Genomic DNA, 14,441 nt, shown 5'->3' with positions numbered 1-14,441 from the left:
CCCATACGGCAAACATTTACTCAAAACTATCTTTAATAAACTGTTTAATTCATCGGGTGCAACTCCAACATAGGGCAGTAAATTTTAACAATGAATGAGGTGGAGTGCACACCTGCATTTGTCAGCATATACCATTGAAGTCCATCACTTTTCATGCTTAAACAATTGCGTGCAAACTGGGTTACGCAATGCCCTCCTGCAAATATAAACATATCAACAAATGGGGAGCGTGAAAATCACGCTCCACACCCAGACGCACTGCAGTTAGAGGATACTAGATCCAACTCATTGTAATCCATTTGTCCTTATTCTATATTCATCCAGTTATTTTCCAAAAGTTTGTCATCTTTGTCTTCTTCTCTTTATATTTAATCCACATATTCAACATATCGCATTTTAGGAAACTTGACGTATTAACTTGTGCCCATCCAGGCTTCTTTGTATATACGAATCCAACGCAAAAAGTAGTTCGAAGCAGTATATCTTTATTCATGACCCAATGCATTTCGGGCAATTCTTTTGCCCTTCGTCAGGGGTAACTGTGAATGAATGATTATAAACATTCCATTAATAATCTTTTAAACAAGCTTAATTCCGCATTTCACATAGGTCCCCAAAACGGCAGAAAACCCTTCAAGAAATCTCCCAATTCTTGTCCTGCAGTATCTTCCTTACTGAAGACACCTGAAGACACCTCTAACAACTCTCATCTTGTGGTAATCTGCCGCAGCTGTATACGTAGGAGGCAACAGGAACGAGACATAACATGTGCCCGAGAAATCAGGGGGCAACCATGTATATGCTCTGGAATTTACCTCCGGTCACCGGCCACTACCCATGCGGATCCTGCGGGGTATGTAAATACACCACAGCCCAAAAAACAATACAACTTTCTGAAACCTTTAAGTGGGAAATCCGAGGCCACACTAATTGCAATACCACCAACTGCATATATATGCTAACATGCCCATGCGGTCTCCAATACATTGGGATGACAACTCGCCCAATCAAAACACGAATCACTGAACACCGCAGCAATTTCCGGTGTAAGAAAACACACACCAAAATGTGCAAACATTATGTGGAAAACAACCACAACGCGGACTCTATCCGGTGGGTGGTTCTTGAATCCAGTCCTAACTGCCCCAAGAATGCACTGTTCCGTAAAGAACAAAGATGGGTCCACCGCCTCTCCACAGATAAACAAGGACTCAATGAAGATATTCCCTGGCACTCGCTATAAACTAGCCACTGTCTGTCCCATTTACCATTTGGTCTGCATTACCCTTTAATGTCGATACTGCACATTACATTCCTTATACCAATTCCTGTGATTTTTTCCTGCCTCCACCACGTACCCGTAATATTACGGACCTATCAAAGTCGGTCTACATGGTTCAACTCTATTTACCACCACTTAACAATGGCTGCCATTACCTCACCAGATAACACGTGATCCACATAGTGGGCGTCGACTGGCGCCTCCCTATGACGAGGTCACCTATAAATAGTACACGCCCCCGAGCGTCTTTACCTATTCGAGCTCGGCGGTGATGGGTAGGTGACTTCGCACGGACACGGGTAACTTGAGGTAAGACAATCCCCTCCTATCCTCTACCAGGCAACACTTAATGCCGGAGTCAACATAACCTCTACCAGGGGGTTCTTTACTTATACCATCCCAACCTAACAATTCCTTCCCCTCCCTCAGCCATTACTATAGGCAAAACCCTGTTGTACCGACCCGCCGACTACTCAGGTGGCGATTAGTCCAAGACCTTTAGGTGAGTCAACATCTTTGCACTACCACTGTTGGCACCCACTCCTCTATAGTCACGATACTCTCCTTGTGATTGCTGCTGCGATTTTTATTAAACACTGGTTTTAATCCACACCACACTAGTCACATACAATGTGTGGCAGAGTGTTCACCATACACTACACCCGACGACAACACTGGCATGTTTTGGTCGTGTGAATATCCACACACTACCGCCACTTCACTGCACTTTGTTGTTGTCTTGGCTGTGACCGTTGATACCTTTACAAGAGAATGTTATATATGTTTAACCATGTTCCTTATTTTCTCTATTGTTTAGACATAGGATTATCCCCTGAGGTAAATCACACGAGTTACATGACACTAGCATGGTTTCTTTTCTTCTTTTTTAAATTTCACCTTCACTAGGTCCTGACGAATCGCGGGAACTTCCCATGCGAGAAACATGTTGACCAACCCTCACTTTAGTCTCGTTCAGGGTTACGCTACCTAACCTGCCGTCACCCAGCGAGCTAACTCCACTTTTTAACTGCAGTAGGGGGACCCCCAGAATAAAGTGGTTCCCGGCACCCCCTGCTACATTTTAAATCACTCTTCCCTTCAGGATACTGATTGCCCTGACCCACATACCCGCACTTCACCAATAGGCTTTTGGACAAAAAGATCTCCGCCAAAGAGCCCCTCTCTGAGGTGAGCCCGTCGGGGATTGCACCGTCTCCCCGACGAGGAGCAACGCCTATGATGAAGCATGACACCCTTCCGGGTGTGTGAGGCAAACACGTCCAACATAATGGATGCCCAAAGGTGTAACATACACACCTTCGGTCAAGCCAGTCTGTTTAATCTTCTTTAGGAACAGTTCAGCACCCTCCTTTGTTTAACGTGTAACTTACACGGGCACAAGCTGACACTGGACCTTCCTCCCTCTCTTTGGGTGGTAATTGGTGCCCGTCTGATCAACTGATCTTTCTCCCTCCTCTTTTGACGATTATAGATGGATGGACTCTCACAATAGCCTTGAGGAGCGCGCTTGAACTGGAAACTTCGACCTCCTAAAGAGAAGCCAAAAATATCTCTACTCTCCTCGGCAATCGGGATGCTGAAGAAAGCATTCTTCAAATCAATCACCGAAAACCAGGTAGCAGAAGTGGAATCCGAGTTAACAAGGCAGTAATATCTGGCACAACAGGAAACTGTGGCACAACAATCTTATTCACCTCGCGAAGATCGATCACAAACCTATATACAGGCGGTTGCGAAGAATCAGTACGTTTCAAAACAGGCAAAACCGGACTTTTGCACACATTACCTCTTGTTTCTTCAATCACACTTTTCTCAATCAGATCATAGATGATCGCTAGCAACGCTCTTTCACCATCACTAGAAATCCTATATTGGGGAATACGTGGCAGTCTAGCATTCGCTTTCAACGTCACAACATATGGCGGGATCTCCAAAAGACCCACATCATTAGGACCAGTAGCCCAAAGAGTATCAGGGAGAGAAGACAATTCTGCCGGAAGTCGATCTTTCGACAAATAATAATAATAATAATAATAATAGAACATTTATAAAGCGCATGGCTGCACAACTGTGTATCCCCGCGCTGACTGCCAACAGAACTCACAGAGGATAGAGAAGGAGCGGTCAGAGATCAGACCGAATTATTGGGGAAAAAGGTGGGTTTTAAGTTTAGCTCTGAAAAGAGTCTCTGAGGGTTCCATTCTTAAATGAACAGGTAGTGCATTCCAATGTTTTACTCCAAGGTAGCGAAAAGAGCGGCCGCCTATTTTCGCTCTGTGGACACGGGGGAGTTTGAATTGTGACATTCCAGAGGATCTGAGGTCTCTGGTTGGGCGGTGGATAGTCAGAAGATCTCTGAGATAGGTGGGACCTTTGTTATGGGCAATCTTGTGGGCGTAGCAGAGGCTCTTGAATGTGATTCTTTCCCTAACAGGGAGCCAGTGCAATTTGGACAAGGCCGCCTTGGAAGATGTTCTTCTGGGAAGGCCCAGTACCATGCGAGTGGCCGCATTTTGTAAGCATTGAAGCTGGTGAAGATGTTTTTGGTTCAGTCCTAATAGGAGAACATTACCATAGTCCAAATGAGGTGTTAGAAGTGCATGTACGATGGTTTTTCTATCTTCAGTAGGGATGAGATCGATGATTTTTCTAAGAATTCTTAGCGTTCCGATGCATTTGCCTATTATTTTGTTGACTTGGGATTTTCCTGACAGATCAGAGTCGATCATAATCCCTAGATTTTTTACCTTTTCAACAGGGCGAGGAAAATCGCCCAGTGTTGTGGGCCACCACGCCTGGGACCATAATGAGGTTTTATTCCCTACCACCAACACCTCTGTTTTATCTCCATTTAGCCGGAGGCAGTTGTTATCCATCCACATGGCGACAGCAGCCATGCAATCCGAGAAGTTGGAGGCATATTTCTCGGTATCTGGAGTGATCTTAAACATGAGCTGGGTGTCATCGGCGTAGCTGACAATGCCCACCCCAAAGTTCTCTACGACCTGAGCCAGGGGCTCCATATAGATATTGAACAATGTGGGGCTCAAACTAGAGCCCTGTGGAACCCCATAGCTCATGTCTCGAGAAGATGATTTAAAGGGTGGGCAATGTATCTGGAAAGATCTTTTGGTAAGAAAAGATTTAATCCACGCCAAAGCATGGTCTTTCACTCCGATGTCTGAAAGTCGGGACACCAGCGTGGCATGAAGCACAGTATCAAAAGCTGCGCTTAAATCTAGCATGACCAACGCTGCTGTCTCACCCTCGTCCACCATCTTGCGGATGCATTCCGTGGAATACAAAACAGCTGATTCCGTGGAATAGTTAGATCTAAAGCCTGATTGAGTAGGGTGGAGTACGTTTTCTGATTCTAAAAAAGCCATAAGTTGTTTGTTGACTACTTTCTCAATTATCTTGGCACATTGAGGCAAGAGGGAGATCGGCCTAAGATTTTGAAATTGGGTAACCGGGATGTTGGTTTTTTTTTGAGAGAGATGACTTGAGCTGTTTTCCAAGCCTCCGGAACATAGCATTCTTTAAAAGAGAGGGTTATCATCTGACTTATTTGATCCATAAGAGTATGGTCCATGATGTCTTTGCTTTTTTCTAGAGGACACACATCATTAGGGGAACCAGAATGGATACTATTAATTATGCTGGTCAGGGTTTCTTTGTCAGGTGTGTTAAATTGGGTGAGGATGGTTTTTTGAATGGGGGGCGTTTCCTTTCCTGATGTAGAGGGAATGGGAAAAGTAGCGTGAATTTTCTCAACTTTATTGACAAAGAAATCCGCTATTTGTTCGCATAAGTCGTTTGAATATGTGTCCTGGGTATCCAAACTAGAGGTATCTGTAAGTTCCTTATAAATCCGGAATAGTTCTTTCGTTGGATTGGTGGCTTCTTTGATTCTGCTCTGATAGAAGAGACTTTTTTCCTCTCTTATTAATCTCTGGTATGATTTTAGTTCCAGTTTGTAGGTTTCCTTAAGTTCAGCAGAATAGTTTTTTCTCCATTTTCTTTCGATCGCTTTGCAGCGGGCTTTAGCTAATTTTAATTTTTCTGAGAACCAAGGTTCAGATTTTGTTCTCCTGACTGGGGGTTTGGAAGTCCATGGGGCGATTTTGTCTAATGCCTTACTCAACTATAGTTCATAATTGTTCCAGGTGTCTTGTAGGGACTGTCCTGTGGGCGGGGGGTGAATTTTTAATTCGCTGATCAAGCGTTCAGGTGTATAATTTTTCCAGTTACGACGCTTAGTGTACAGGGGTTTGTTCACACTATTCTTAGTCTTATTAATAGGTATGTTGAAAGTAATTATGTGGTGGTCAGACCAGATTATTGGGACCGGGGGATGCATTTCGATACCTTCCCAGGTGGCAAAAACAGGGTTAAGAAGGTGACCATGTTGATGTGTGGGAAAGGTAGAGAGCAGTGTTATTCCCAGTGCGTTAAGAGCTGTCTTAAGTAATTGGGCTTCTTTAGCATTAATGTCTTCGAAATGAAGATTCAGGTCACCTAAAATCATAAAGTTGTTATATTTTATGGCTAGTTGCGTGGCTGTTTCTATGAGCTGGTTACAGAAAGGGGTAGCATTGCCAGGGGGGCGGTAGATGAGAAGACCAGTGATGGTCATTGACGGATTCACTTTTATAGAGAATGTTCCGCTTTCACTATTAATGATGGCTTTATTAGTGAGGGTGCATTCCAATTCCTTTTTGAAAATCAGTGCAAGTCCTCCACCCCGTTGTTTGGGTCTGTCGATTCTCAGTAGGCTGTAATTCAAAGGAACTGTCTCTAGTATATCGGGGGATGAGGATTCCTCTAGCCAAGTTTCAGTAAGGAACAGAATATCGAAGTCTTGTTCCTGCAGTAGGTCACGTAGTTCCAGTTTATGTTTTACCATGGATCTACAGTTTAATAACATCAATTTTAGGTTAGGCACATGGGAATTGCAGTTCTGGACAGTAGGAAAAAGATGATTACATATAGTACATTGTGGCGGTAGCGCATTAGGGTCCGCGGAGTGCCAACATGATTTAATAGGGGTCTTACCAATTTCTAGTAGAGTTGCGCGAGCAAATTGGATTCTCTGTTGAGAGTACGCCCTGTTAGTTACCTGAGCTATGTCATTAGGTCCAGGATGTCCTGCCCCGCGCCCCGGTCGATCGACTCCGGCGCGCATACATCGGAGAGATCACTCTCTTACCTAATGTAAGTTGTACTCCTAAAGGAGAACAATGTAGCATCGCATACAATCTTTTCAACAGATCCAATCCCAACAAATTCTCACCACAACCTGTCGTCAGAATAAGGGGTGCTTCGAATTCACAAGGTCCAACAGAAAGAGACAAAGGACTAGAAATCGGATTACTAACTGGGGCGCCAGAAAACCCTACGGAAACATTCGTCAAGCCAGACAAAGGTGCGCCAGGGAGTTTAGAGTGCATAATAGAACTCTTCGCAGCACCAGTATCCAACAGAAAAGGCTCTGACACACCTGATGTAATCACTTCAACATAAGGTCCATTCTGATCTACTGGAACTGACAAAACTCCCTCTCTTTGTCTATGGCTGTCCTAGCAATCATTACTGTCCACATTCTCACCTTCGACATAGTAGTCGTCAGCATAGTACTGATTCGTCCTACCAGACGCACCATTCTGCTGATCAATGCAAATCATCGAATTCTGTGGAGGAAAGGAACGCGCATTCTGGGGGAACACACCACGTCCCCTACCTCTAGGAGATGGCTGAACACCTCAACCTCTCACACCAGAAGCACCATTCGCGCATTGTAACAGAACTGGGCAACTATTCTTGAAATGACCCTCTTCTTTACAATATGCACACTGATTAGGGCCTACAGGAAAACGCGGTTGAGAAGACTCGAACCATTGCGAGTTTCTCTGAAACTGCTGAGGTTGCTGATAATCACGCTGATTATTGCGAGGGGGATACGCTTGCTGCAAAAGAACCTTCGTCTTCAAATCTTTAGTCTTCTTGTCAGCTCTATCTTTCTCATCCTTATCTCTATTTTCATAGTACTGTGCAGTAGCCAATATCTGTGCTGACGAAGAAACAGCCCAAGAACTCTCTGAATCCTTCAACTTAGTACACAACTCGGGAAGCAAGTTATGCACAAACTTATCAACAAACAACCGTTGACCACCTTCCGTACTCATGTCTTGACCACTATGGTCTATAAACGTCTCTTCAAACCTAGTGAAGAAATCAGACACACTTTCGTCTTTCTTCTGCTTACATGCAGACAACTTGTCCCAGTTTACTCGCATAGCAGGCATTAAAGTCTTCATGTAAGTAATGATCCTACCAGGAAGTTCTGCAACTAAAGGCTCAGGTTTAGTACCACCAACTTGTCGGCCATCCGCGGCACCAATATTATTCCATGTATCACCTAACTCTTGCGCATGATCCATATGACGAACCAATCCCCATAAAGGCTGTGGAACTACATTTCCAAACAACATGTCTATGTCAGCTAGATTCATAACACATGAGTCTGCAGTCTGTGATAATTCCTTATAGTACCCTGCAGGATTTTTACAAGGATCAGGCAAAGTCTGCTTAAGGGCCAAAACTTCAGCTCGCTTCCACGGAACATGTACCCAAACACGCTGAAAATGAGCCGGCACACCTGGCGGATTATTATTCGTACCAGCAGGCACTGCTTCTTTTCATACGGAAGGAACCTCTCTCATTGGGTATTGCCGCACTGTTCTCCTAACAGAAGAATCATGCTCAAACAACGGCTGAGAAGGAGACTCGCTCCTAAATGAAAGCAGTGTTGCAACTGCTCTTTCAACAACGAGACCCACAAGCGTACCTTTCGCAAACTCGGACTGTACACGGAACAACTCAGACGGAGTCTGTCCCAAATCACCATCTTCCCATTCTTCATGAAGGAAAGTACACATCATGTCAAAAACATACCTCTGCTTCGGTGCTTCCCAATGACGGAAGGCATCCATAACAGACTCTAAATCATATCTTGAAGAATTAGTAACCCATTTACGCGCTAAATGATCCAATACTGCCCGCTCTTCGGCATTTGGCTACGCAACTGTTTACGCGCTGAAACAGGGGTCATACTCAATGACCCAAGGAAAGGAGACAAAAGACCAGTGACAGTATCAGTCATTCTCTGTCGAACAGAAGGAGAAGTTGACAGAAGGACAGGAGACAAAGCAGACTGTGAGGAAACCAATGTAGGAACAGTAGCAGAAGAAGTAGCAAGAACAGGAGACAAAGTTGTAGGAATTGGAGACGGAGCAGGTAGCAAAGTTGGCGGCCCTTGAGAAGGCTGCACTAGAGGAATAGGAGCCAACTGAAGAGGAGTTGGCGGCTATGCAATAACAGGGGGCAAAGCAACTGGAGGTTGCGCAACTAAAGGTTGCGGAGGTGCTGTAGCACTCTGCACATAAGGGGGTGGCGAACTGAACAAATGTGACATCAAAGGATCTTTCTCAAGTTCCTTCGTTGCACCTTGCTGATGAGGTGGCAAAGCTGGATAACATTTATCAATCGCCATTTTACGTTGCCTGTGCAACTGCTCACTCGCTTGTTCTTCTTCGTTATCTTTAAACTGTATAGCAGCCTGCATTATCGAGATACCTTTCTATCTTTTATTTTTCTTCGCTAATTTAATTTCTTTCTGTGTGGCTACCTTTTGCCAAAGGTGGAAAGATTCAAACATCGCCGGCCGGGCTTTCTTCTTAAAGAGTTTAACTTCTAGATTATCTAGAATCTCCGTGTCATAACTACCATATTGGGGCCACTTTAGGACACCATCCTTCCTAGTGTAGCGGACCCACACTTCATTATACGTGATGGGGCCCACGCCATGCTTTAAATAGAGCTCATAGGTTGGAGTTCCAATCGGAGGCACCGGACACGAATCCTCCAATCGGGAATCCCTATTACAACCACAACAAAATATCTTTCCAAGTCTGCTAAGACCAGGCATCTTCGCTCACTAGTCTAGCTTCAAACTTCAAGGGAATATCGTATACGATAGTCTCGCAATACACGAGTCCCTCGGCTTTGGAGCTTGCAAGTTCCAAATCAAAGATCCCAAGGGGATACCCAAAAACTAAGGACTGGTAGACGCTCCACTCATACTTAACTGAAATATCGATGACGTCACTAGAAGACCCGTCTATCGTCTCGCTTTAATAATCATCAAAAGGGTCCAAGACAGGGCGACAGTCGGGCAGCAGTCGTTTGTAGCCGTCGGAAAGCGGGGAACCTCACAGCAAAGACTTTCGGACCACAACGACATACAGGGGTCGATGAAGTGGTAGGCCTTCCTCCAGAATTTTCACACAAAGCTCCTCACGATCTTCAGGCTTGGACCGGTACTGCTGAAGTCGCCCCACAATGGGCGCCAACTGAAGAACCGGGTTTTAGAACCCAGCGGCGCCAGGGGAAACGCCTGATGTCTTCGAGTTCACCTGTCTTGGCATACAGAGACACAGGATACTTCTCGGTCACGTCAAAGATCAAATTTATTGGCTGCAACCAGGAACAGAAGTCTACGAAGCACGACATGGGTGGTTCGTCAGAGACTGCACAATTTAGTAGAGTGAGACATCGTCTTTTATGCCAAAAATCACATTCTTGACTAGCACCAATTATTTACAAACTATCCAATCACAAATGGCATTGCAAAAGGTATCACATAACGACAAACCCACTTTTCAGTTGTCCAGCCCACCATCAATTACACGGGAAGGCCTAACATTCTTGCTCAGACAGGCCGGACAAACCCATAGTAAAAGACCTCAACCCAAACCATAAATAGGCCATAAAAGAAGGAACAGAAACAGATGAGAAGCAATATAGAAGGGTGTGTGCGTGTACCATAAACTCAGCAATGTCCTACTCTTTGATCTCTATCTTGACCAGCTGCCGAACAAGGAACTGGTTCAAAAAGTTTAGCTTCGGGCAATGGAGTCAGTTCACTCAGGTCACACAGAAGTCAGCTAAAGGTGTACGTGTCCCAAGGACTCGTTCGGCCGTAGTCATCGGCCTATGTGAGGGCAACCACAAAATGACTGCCGTACACAAAATGGAACCCGAAGGTTCGGAACGAAATCCCTGAATACACAGTGAATCCATCAATCGAACATGGCGAAAACACTCGTACATACCGCACTGGTCATTTGCAGTTCGCTGTTACCAAAATCGTCACGATACGACGACCTTTATGTAACGGGTTCAGAATTACGGAACCTCACACGTCTGGCACCGCGTTGCCTGACTTCCTCTCTGGCCGCGCTGTAATAAGCTCAGCCCCGCCCACAACCAGGCATGGGCTCCTGGCTTCCGAGTGGCTTCTCCTCTTCTCTGCAGTGATTTCTCTTCTCCTCTCTTTGCCATGCGGAGTGGGCACCTGCCAGACTCAAGGCAGACGTGAGGTGGGCACCCGCATGCACGATCGCACAAGAATGGGGTAGGCTCCCGCTGTAAAGTAACCACAATGCGGGGTAGGCTCCCGCAGAAAGCGGCAAAATGCGGGATGGACTCCCGCCAATAAAATAAATTCAAATGCGGGGTGGTCTCCCGCCAGATGACCAGCAATGCGGGGTGGGCTCTTGCTTTTCCTCACAACACTGGGGAATCCCCACACCGTGAATCCCTCGCAGCGTGTCGCAGCCTCGTGCTGCTGGGCCCCAGCATTCTCCTTCTCATGGGCAGTTAAAATATAGCGCTCCCGAGGCGCTAGAAAGCAGGCAGAGATAAAAGATAGTTGGGCCCAGGGAGGCCAGCGCACAGGCCCCTTCAGCAGGGAGGCAAGCCCTTGTGGCGGTTCCTCCTAGCCCCCAGCAAAGTCAGAAACAACACAAGAAATATGAGGTCATAGCCCCTACATTCATGCCACATTTTCCTTTGTCTGTAGAGCAGAGGACTTGGGGGGGACCAGCTAGAACTGGTGCTGGAGCACTCTGTTTACAGTGCTCACACCCTTCTTTGGGAGATGGGGTCTCTGCCATCAGACACACCAGAGGGGGGTGGAGCAGCATTCACTAGGGCAGGCACAATCCTATTCAGGGAGCACAGGACTTCTCCTCCCACCACTCCAAATTCAGATGTCCCATTCAGCCTATGGCTGACTCACCCTGCCCCTCCTGGAGCCACACACACCTCACCAGCCCCAGTCACTCAAAAGCCGGGCATGCAATTCACATCAGGCAGGCAGACACGTAGCACACAAAAATGCCAAATTTTAAAAGTGGCATTTCTAAAATAGTTAAAATAAATCTGCGCACACCATTGCGCAGCATTTATTATCACTTTGCCAAATATACCAAACTTGACCACGCTGTGCCTCTCATATCAGGAATTACCACTGAAACACTTATCAGGGAATACCCAATGCATTCATATGGAGGGCAGCCCCACAGTAGTGAGAAACCAAAAATGGCTGTTTGTCACTACCAGGACATGTCACACACTTAAGGTACATATCCTATCTTTTACCTATAATGCACCCTGCCCATAGGGCTAGCTAGGGCCTACCTTAGGGTTGACTGACATGCAGTAAAAGGGGGGTCACAGACATGGCACACACTTTAGGTGCCACGTCACAGCGGCAGTCACACTACATGCACAGGCTCTGCAATGGCAGAGGCCTGAGATAGGCTTGCAAGGCTACTTTGGTGGGTGGCGCAATCAGCGCTGTAAGCCCAACAGTAGCATTTAATTTACCAGCCCTGGATATCTGAGATACCACTTTACAAGGGACTGAGATGTACCTTAAATATACCAAATAGGTATAGACCAATCTTACCACATTGATCAAAGAGAGTGCACACACTTTAAACTGGACAGCAGTGCTAAAGTGCCCAGAGTCCTACAACCACCAACACCATGTCAGAAAAAAGGCTTGGAGAAAGGCAAAAAGATTAGGGATGACCCTGCAAAAAGGGCCAAGTCCAACAAGGTCAAAAATAATTAAATTTGTGCATCACGTTAATGTTAAACTTATTTTTGGAGTTTATGTACATTCTGCAGTGAATTCAGCACTAACTAGTAACAATATACTTTTTAGCAATTACAACCTAAGTTATAAAAAAGTATTTTCTGCCATGTTTTTTCAACATAGGTACAAAGTTATCAAGATTGGAGTTTCTAGCCTCACATAGTACATCTAATATGTTGGCCTAATGTGTCCTTTGGCTGGAAGCTTTTTAGACGATGTACATTTTTCAATTTTACTACCAGTGCTCAGTCGATGAGTGGGTGGGGAGAAAGTAAGACCCACATGGACAATGTTTCATTCTACCAGTTGTTCAGCAGGGTAGGCTGGGATACACTAATAGCAAAATTTTGGCTTTCTGAGAGCCCTTCTATGCAGGAATATAAAGAGTTTTTTTAGTCTAGAGCTGCCATGGACATTCTGTGTCCCTCACACTTGTTGAGATGTTGCGTAACCGACAGAGCTGCCGACTGTGGAAATGGAAAATCAGGTTTGAGTTTCGGCACAGGCTCAAGATCCTGTGATTTTGGGCAAATCACTACACTCACTATGCCTACAAAACAAAAAATGCTTCTGTCCTTGTGTAATATTCCTGGTGCTCATGTTAAGTGCTTCAATACCTTCAAGTAAAGTTTGTGCTATATAAAACTGAAAAAAAAATCCTGTGGTTATTTTAGTTTGCACATAACTCATTTTTGAAGCTTCAAAATGGAGTAGCAGTAACTTTGCAGTGCTTCACTACTATCTGAAGTAGGGACAGTCTGATACTGAACGAAAGTACAATTTTGACCAAGAAAATGTAAAGTTAGAATCGCTACGAGTGATTTTGTTTTTTTCATCACCAAATCATCTTAAATATTATACTAGACTACCTATAATCATATTTCACACTTTATTTCTAAAACCAAGCAATAACAATTGGCAAAAATGGTAAAAGTGAATCAGTGTGTACAGTGTTTGTGGAAAACAACCTCTCATAATCTCCTTTTGTGTCCTAGGTACAGGAGCGACCAGTGCCAGTGACCGCCTGCTCTACCTGTTGCTTTTAATACTCCATAATCTTGTACAGTTAATAGTAAATCACTGATGGACTTTTTCATCTCGAATCTCCTTATCCAAGCAACTCGCCAATCGACCAACCAAACCAACAAAAACCTGCAACGTAAACCTTGCTAAAACTACAGTTTTGATGGTGAACAGGGAAAGACTGACAGCAGCATGAAAAATTCTACAAGGAGAAAAAAAACAATATTTTTGCAGAGGTGACTCACGAAGAAACATAATTAAAATGCATCTCCTTTCAAAGTAATATTATTCAAACTGTGCTGGATGTACCGCACTATGATTTTTTGCCTTTTAAGCCCTCCAGACTCATTTGAGTGTCCTGTCTATCTTTATTTTTTGCACGAACTGTCGAGCAGTAACCTATGGAACACAAGTAAAGAGACGGCGTCAAAAACTTTCCATGAAAGAGAAATATTTTTTGTAGGTTTTTTTGTTTCAGTTTTTTGATCTCCTCTCCCCAATTTTTTTTTAATTAAATTATTTCTTTTCAAGACATGTTTTTAATTAAAAAAGGCACACCTTACCATAATTCATTGTCAATAATATTTATTTTTTAAATAAAGATTGGAAACAAGGTAAGACAATTGTTTATAAACTGTATTGTATATTGCCGAATAACAGTTGAATAAAAAAGGTTTTGAAAAAAAGTTTGTTTGCATTTTCAAAGAAGTATTTAGGAGTCTTCATCACGCTATTCTGGGCAAAGAATGTTGGCTTAAAGTTTCTATGTAGGAATCTCACTGCATTGCTGATAGCTGGCACCCTTGTGCATCCAAACTGGTGTAGCTTCTAAGGTTAGGCAGGAAAGAGCGAATTGTGCTATTTATTACACCTGTGATAGTTGCTCTCATCCACATTTGACCACCAGTGGTGGCTCGCACAACTAACGCTGTGGGGCGGTGAGGATGGGGGCAGGGTATGGTGGGGGTTAGTAAAGTGCGACATACGAAGGGAAAGATTAAAGTAAATACATAAAACCACTTACCTTGTATCGCCTACACCACTGGTGACCATTGTTAGCGATATGTAGGAGCATGTCTCTCCTATTGTAGTAGTGCTGCAATGGAGATT

The 14,441-nt window shown here is 44.5% G+C and overlaps 1 protein-coding gene across 2 annotated transcripts in view; it reads left to right on the top strand.

The window, feature by feature from the left end:
- The window catches only part of VSTM2B (V-set and transmembrane domain containing 2B), a 181,757-nt gene extending 168,180 nt beyond the window's left edge, over window positions 1–13,577 (top strand). Inside the window, exon 5 of one of the 2 annotated variants that reach the window (XM_086946449.1) lies at window positions 13,310–13,577. In XM_086946449.1, the coding sequence (XP_086802575.1) occupies window positions 13,310–13,392 (83 nt within the window). In that variant the 3' untranslated portion in view covers window positions 13,393–13,577. Of the gene's footprint in view, window positions 1–13,303 lie in introns of both variants that reach the window. The other variant, XM_086946448.1, reaches the window with a different exon arrangement.
- The last annotated feature ends 864 nt before the right edge of the window (window positions 13,578–14,441 follow it).

This window comes from Lissotriton vulgaris, chromosome 12 (assembly GCF_964263255.1).
Source record: "Lissotriton vulgaris chromosome 12, aLisVul1.2, whole genome shotgun sequence".
Taxonomy (NCBI): Eukaryota; Metazoa; Chordata; class Amphibia; order Caudata; family Salamandridae; genus Lissotriton; species Lissotriton vulgaris.
This window is presented reverse-complemented; position numbering and strand designations above follow the sequence as displayed.